This window comes from Papaver somniferum, chromosome 3, assembly GCF_003573695.1.
Source record: "Papaver somniferum cultivar HN1 chromosome 3, ASM357369v1, whole genome shotgun sequence".
Classification (NCBI taxonomy): Eukaryota; Viridiplantae; Streptophyta; class Magnoliopsida; order Ranunculales; family Papaveraceae; genus Papaver; species Papaver somniferum.
The window spans coordinates 82,180,493-82,188,095 of record NC_039360.1 but is presented as its reverse complement, the minus strand read 5'-3'; the positions used below and the strand labels follow the sequence as shown (position 1 = coordinate 82,188,095).

Here is a 7,603-nt window from a genome sequence, read left to right as displayed (position 1 = left end):
TAAAAATATTAAATCCCTGAATAATAGGATTGAAAGCCTATTTAGATCTGGAAATTTCGTCGAAAATCTAGATAAAATTAGACAACTCCAAGCGGAATTAGGAAAATGGTACAAAATCAAAAATGATTACTATCATCAAATTTCAAGGGACAAATTTTTTCAAGGAATATGACTAAAACACGAAATACTTCCATGTTATAGCTTCCAATAGGAAAAGAATCAATTCTATAAACTCTCTTAGAAAACCATCGGGTCTTTGGCTTTCAGACAGAGATCAAATCAATACCCTTATGGTAAACCATTTTACTCAGATAGGCACATCGCAGAACAACAACTCAGTGGAAAATTTATCAAGTTTTATCCAACCTTGCATTTCCGAGGTCGAAAATTCATCGTTAATTGTTGTTCCGTCAAAAGAAGAAATTTGGAATACAATTTCCAAAATGAATCAGTGGGGAGCTCCAGGACCAGATGGGTTTCAACCAGGCTTTCTTAAAGCCTACTGGGATATAATGGGCTCGGATATAACCTACACTGTTCAAGAATTTTTCAAAACCGGAATCCTAAACCCAGAATTAAATCATTCCTTCATAACCATGATTCCTAAAATATCCACCCCACAAACCCCATCAGATTTTAGGCCCATCAGCTTGAGTAACACAATATACAAGATCATATCCAAGATTCTAGCTAACAGGCTAAAACCTATCTTAAACAAGATAATATCCCCTAATCAATCTGCTTTTCTTCTGGGGAGACAAATCACGGATAACATTATCATTGCACATGAGCTTATTCACTCTATGAAAAACTCAAAACCTACAAAAGGAAATTTCGCCTTAAAATTAGACCTCTCAAAAGCCTTTGACAGAGTAGAGTGGAATTTCATAAAATCGGCTCTATCAGCGTTTGGTTTTGGTCATTCGTGGGTTAACCTCATAATGCAGTGCATTTCTACCACTTCATTTTCTATCCTTCTAAATGGTTCTCCGGGTCCAAAATTTTCCACTTCTAGAGGCCTAAGACAGGGTGACCCGCTTTCACCATACCTATTCTTAATATGCATGGAGATTCTTTCTAGACTCCTAGAAAAAGCAGTTTCCGAAAAGAAAATTTCGGGCCTCAAGGTAAATAAAGATGCCCCGAATATTTCGCACCTTTTCTTCGCAGACGACTGCTTTTTGTTCACAAAAGCTGACCTAGGCGAGGAAAAAAACTTGTTAGATATCCTATCAAGATTTGGCGAGATTACGGGTCAGATAGTAAACCTCCAAAAATCCGGTATCTATTTCAGTCCTAGAATTCACCAGAAACATGGAAAAATCATCGCGAGGATCCTAAAAGTTCCCTTAATGACAAAAAAATGATAGATATCTAGGAACCCCTCTTTTCTTTGACAAAAATAGAAAAGAAAACTTCGAACCTCTGCTACAAAAATACCATGCCACTCTTCAAGGTTGGAAATCTAAGTTACTCTCTCAAGCTGGCAGAACAATTCTAATAAAGTCCATCCTTCAAGGCTTTCCAACCTACCAGATGGAAGTGCTTTCTCTCCCTAAAGAAACGCTAGATCAAATAGATAGAATCCAAAGAGACTTTTGGTGGAATAAAAATAAACCCAAGAGCAGAGGAGGCTATATAAAGGCCTGGATAAGCATATGCAATCCTATTTATCAAGGGGGTCTAGGTATCAAGAATCCACACCAAATTAACATAGCGCTCCTTACTAAACTAGTCAGTCGTCTCATTTCAGACCAAGATCAACTTTGGGCTCAACTTCTCAAAGCTAAATACTTCCCAAAATCTCATCCTCTGGAGTTCTCTAGGTCTTCTAAATTATCTTGGATTTGGACTAGCATAAAAAATGGGTTGGATATCATTAAAGGTAATTTTGTCTAGCAAGTAAAAAATGGAACTTCTACAAAAATTTGGGAAGACAAATGGGTGCCTAATACATATATTATTCAAAAACCCATTAATATTCAAGATCCTATTCCGCAGAGGGTAAATGAGTTAATGACTCCTAAAGATACTTGGGATCAAGACAAGCTCAATATCTACTTTCAACCAGGTATAAAAGCTAAGATTCTAGCCATTTCTCCGAAAAGACAAGAACAAGACAAAATAAGATGGCAGCATTACCCCTCAGGAATCTTCTCAGCAAAAAATGTATATAACTTTATCATAAATCAAAACCAAGAAGACAATAGCCTAAATACCTTTCCATGGTAAAAGATACGGAAGACACAAGTAATTCCGAAAATCAAATTATTTATATGGAAATTAGCTCAAAAAGCCCTCCCAACAAATTTAAGACTCGGAGCTCATAATACAGACATAAACACGGAGTGCCCAATGTGCGATTCACAGGAGCAAGAATCAGAACAAACACTTATTTCGGTTTTGCCCATTTGCAAGAGCCATTTGGTTTGGTCTCTCTAGAAATAGTGAATACGAGAATTGGTTCGCACTCCGTAGTTAATTGGATAAATGAGTGGATCACGGATCAAGAATTCTTAAAATGGTCTGATAAAATCGCAACTATATCTTGGTTTATTTGGAAGTACAGATGTTCGGTGGCTTTGGAGAAAATCATTCCAAACCACCTCATAGAGCAAATCAATAAATTCTTGAACCAGAATTCTCAAGGAAAGATACAACAAAAAATGAAGAACAAAGAAAGAAATATACCCAAGGAAAAATGGTCTGACTTAAAGACGGACTGGATAATCTTTATTGATGCGGCTTTTAAAAAAGAAGATTCAACGATGGGATACGTCCTTCTACTTTACTCAGTAGACAACGAATCTTTCATGCACATTGCAGCAGGATCGGAGTGGGCCTCCTCAGCTTTTCATGCAGAATCAATAGCCTTGTTAAAAGCCTCCTCATGGTTAAGTGAAAATATATTATTTGTGTCTCGATAGCAACGGACTGCAAAACACTGGCGGAAACGATCAACAAGACTTGCAAAGATTCTCCTTGGAACGCGGATAATACCATTCAGGAAACTATCTCAATATTGGAAAATCTTCCACAGGCCCTGGTAAAGTATATAAACAGGAAATATAACTACGCAGCGAATTACATTGCTAAAGAAGTTCGTATAAAGCATCTTAGGCACATGTCTTCCAATATTCAAAAAAGAGTTTTAAAATCTAGTGTTATTTCCAATGTTTTTGTCAAAAATGAGATTATAATTCTCTTGTACCCTGTTATATGATTAATAAAATTTGTCTTGTCATCAAAAAAAAAAAAAGGAGAAAAGTATAATTACTTTGTGAAAGGGTATATTTGTAGCGTGTCAAAACTAGTAGGGATATATAATTAAGAGGGAGGATCCCCTCACACTCTTATTTTCTCACTATCTCACACGTTGGGAGACATCTTCTTAATCAAAATCAAACAATAACATATTTGAAGCTAATATTTTGGAAACATGCTCGTCTTACAAAGCTCTACATACCCACAAAAGATGAGTTCATTCCGGAATACTGAACTTCACCATCTACCAATCTTAATTTTAACGGTTGAAAATTAGTCGATTTTCGACAGTCAATTTTCAAAGTAGTAGATGGTGGAGTTATACGTTTCAGAATACGCTCATTTTTTATGGATATGCAGATTATTGTAAGACAAATATATCCAAAAATATTAGCTTCAAATACGTAACCGTTTAATTTTGATTAAAAAAATGTCTCCAAACGTGTGAGATGGCGTACAAATAACATGCGAGGGATCCTTTATATAATTAAACATAAAGGGAGTGCCAATACCTAAGAGCAAAAGGTGAGAATCTAGGCAAAGTTAAGGGCAAAACCATCAAAGCCAAAACATATGCTTCCAAAAAAAAAATCAAAGCCAAAACAGTACACATAGCCGTTATCTTTGAAGCGCGAAAAGCAAGTGGTTGGAATGCGGGAAACGTCGAACCTCCCCACTCCGCGAGACACGAGTACAGGCTTTCCTAAAACGAGTTCCAAACACTGTTCCGATTTTGTAGCTCTCATATATATTCACGCTTTTTCTAGGGCTTCAGAAAAGAACTCTTTTCAAAACAGACGCGTGTGAAAGAGGCGCCATGGAAGAAGTTAGGTCAAGTTCTGCTTGGGTTGCAACTCATGCTTCTCATGTTGTCGTCGACTCTTCAGGTTACTCTTTTCTCTCTATATCTCTTTCTGATAATAATACTGCATTCTGAAACTGATAATATGCTGTAGCATAAACTGATTCTTATAAACAAATAATAATGTAGGAATTGAAAAGGTGGTTGATACGATTGAGGGTTCAATTCCAAAAATTGAATGGAATCACGAAGGGATTCATTATTTCGACAATGGGCCGCTAACTGTTCAGTATTTATTTGTTTTAGATGCTTTGAATTTCTGTTTCTGGCCTGGTATGTCTCGATTTGTTATTTAATTCTCTATTTTAAGGGTTTTTATTAATTTGTTGAAAGTAATTGTGTTAGAATTAATCGAATGTTCATTATTTATTTGTTGCTAGACAAGGATTTGAATTATGACAATTTGGCTTCTGGGTTGAAGGAGGCTGTTGAAAAGGATAAGTCAGTGTTCGATGCTGATCGTCTACAAAAGTACACGGGTAAGACTATAAGTGGCTTCATCTTATAAACACACTTAATGAAAACAGTGTTTTGGCTTTTAAGAAGTGGGGTTTGATTATGGAGATTGTTAACAGGTCCCCAACTAAGAGAGTTACTGAAGTGGCCTCGACCACTTCCATTGGAGGATGAACGTGTCCGCTTACTTCATGAGGTACCCATTTGTCCTTAAACATTTTTATTAGGGTTTAAGCCCATTGATTTTGTTGATTTCGTAGGGATTTTAAAGAGTTACTTTTCAGGAACAAAAATATCTATGAAATTCCTCAGGGTTAAGTAGATTATGAAGTGGCCTTCACTTGTTATTTTAGAAAGAGTTACTTTTCTGTAATTGACTTTCTTATAATTCACCTTTTGCAAGGATCTTATTTTTCTCCTTCGTTGTTTGTGTTATTTTTTTCACATTACATTCCAGTGCATATCATCCCATTTCAGCATTCTCCATATCCTAAACTCTTTTGTGATTGACGTTATATCTTTGGTTAATGTAGGTAGGCAAAGAGCTAGAGAGGAACTTCGGTGGAAAAGCAGTAAATATAGTGGAGTCCTGTGGAAAATCTGCGGTGTCTCTTGTTGCCACTATTACCCGCCACTTTCCTGGTACAGATTTTATGTACTAATTTCTTAAGCCTCTGATTCTGTGCTAACCTACTAGATGTTGAATTGGTTAAATATTTTATGACTGATGATTTCGGAAAATTGATTATTGAGTACTAGTAGAGCTCGTTAGATTGTTCTCCAAAGTGATTTTCCATAATGTTTCACTTTCTCCACGTATCATTATAGGTTTTCGGGATCACTCAGTGTACAAAGGTCACCAGGTTTTCTTGTATAAAAGAGCACAGATTTTTGCAGCTGATTTGTGGGGAGCATATAAGGGTCAAGGATATGGCGAATTTAATGACATAGGCTCGATTACTATATTTGCCGATTATATAGTTCCAGCTGTGCTTAAGAAACTTGGTGTATTGAAATACAGTTCAACATTATCTAGCATCATTGAGGCTAACAATGAAATAGGTTCAGGTACAGAGGAGGAAGTTGAGTTACGCGCTTGCTCTATTTATGCTGTAGAGAAAATGAGGGAGTTGATCAAGATTAAATCTGGCAAACAGGTAGTGTGAATGTCTTTCCTTTATATCCTCTGCATATATTTTCCTTTGTGTCTATATAAGCTTAGTTTTTTACATGGTTTTGGGATAGAAAGCTACTTTCACATGGCTGTGGGGCTTAGTTAGAGCTAGATTTGTCGGTGATCTTCTCTTAGTAGAAGTCATAAGCTATACAACAACCAATTCATTACACTTTCATAAGATGTCTAGGGAATATACTGGCTATACATTGCTAGTCATCTATTTCATCATCTTTGATCGATTTGAACTCTCCAATATTGAAATGGTTAACGTTTTGGGTCATTTCTATACGGGGTTGATTTACACGGCAACTAGATCACTTGTTCCCTTGCTGAAATTTCAGCTTGGACCCATCCTGATTTAGGCCCAACATGCAGTGTTATGTCTAGGAATGTTGTCTAAGAATTTCTCAGCCAAATATGTCCAATTGTTTTTACTCTCACTTCTGAAGTCATTAAGATTAATGTCATGTTGAGCAAAATCGTTCTATTACTGTAAATACTAGAGATCCTCAAAAAACAAAATTCCATCCTGACATCCCTCATCCTGTTAGAAGTTTTCTTCAATTTTGAATAGAATTCCACTCAGCTGTCCACAAGCTTAGTTTCACCAGGATGGACTGTTTCTATCTTCACCATTGTACTGAAAATTGTGGAGTCAATGATCTCATGGGTTTTCACTGACTGGAGTGAGAATCTACTCTAACGTCTTCTTACAGTGTCGTGATGTCCTCTCTTTTTGAAGTTTCTTCAGATTTCAAACACATGTTTTCGTACTGCAAATCTAAAAGAATACCTTGTGCAGGTACTGAGCGTGGAACTGGATCTTTGGCTCTGGTCTTATGGTATCCAATGCCCATCACTACAACATCATCGTACACTCTCGATATATTATTAAAGGAACAACGCAGAACCTTCCCACCTTTCCTTGGTTCATTTGCCCACATTTTAAAATAGATGAAAAACTGGACTGAGCTAATTCTAGGCACCTAGAAACCAAATTGTAGAAGATAGTTATTATTAAAGTTTATTTCGATGATATGAAGGTGATATCTAGTTTTTGAGATCATCACCACTTATGTCATTCCTTGAGCACATTCCTTTTGTTCAACTTTTCATGGTAGAAACTTCGACACTTGGTAATAAAACGGGGTTTTCCCATCATAATCTTGTGTTGTTTTTTTGTCATAAAGAAGATCTAGACACCCAGTGGTACCCTGGAATCTTACGAAATCACTAGGAAACTTACAAGGGTGCGAGAGGGATGTAGGGGGGCATGGAAGAGCATCTTAAAACTTGGAACAATATTTCCGTGACAGTGGGAGAAGTATTTAAAATGAGAAAAGAGCTTCTGCTTATCGTGGCTTCTTAATAAGAGGTATGGCCGTATGGGCAATTCGACTTTTTGGAATTTGAGGAGTCACGGCAAAACCAGTGGAGGAGATCAGTACAGGACGTGGGTCTCTTAATATCTCTGTCCCTCTACAACATTATACAACTACATGTCATCATCCACTGATGGAAAGATGACAAAAAAGGGTAGGTTTTTTTCATAACAAGTGGGAGCTGATGAAAATCCAGAGTTGCATATAGTTTTTCTATGTTGCCCAGTCCCAGTTCTTAACCCTTTAATGAAGACAACAATATGACAGGTGCACGTTCATGAGTGACCCAGTAAATTCCATCTGCTTTAATGTGGCCTTTCGATTTGCATCAATTATATGAAGATATTTATCTTCCTATAACAAAACATACAAAATCACAATAAATTAGTTTGGAGGCTTCTCTTAAAATGGAAAGGTTGAGTGAGAGAACCAAACTTAACTGGCCGAGGCAGATGACCCTTG

General features: G+C 36.7%; 1 protein-coding gene across 1 annotated transcript; it reads left to right on the top strand.

Moving 5' to 3' along the window:
• Nucleotides 1-3,999: 3,999 nt before the first annotated feature.
• LOC113361408 (queuosine salvage protein-like) lies at nt 4,000-6,843 on the top strand. Its single transcript, XM_026604661.1, has 7 exons — nt 4,000-4,151; nt 4,256-4,399; nt 4,507-4,605; nt 4,702-4,778; nt 5,116-5,224; nt 5,411-5,739; nt 6,562-6,843. Exons 1-7 carry the CDS (start codon nt 4,082-4,084, stop codon nt 6,652-6,654), a joined length of 921 nt encoding a protein of 306 aa, XP_026460446.1. The 5' UTR covers nt 4,000-4,081; the 3' UTR covers nt 6,655-6,843.
• The last annotated feature ends 760 nt before the right edge of the window (nt 6,844-7,603 follow it).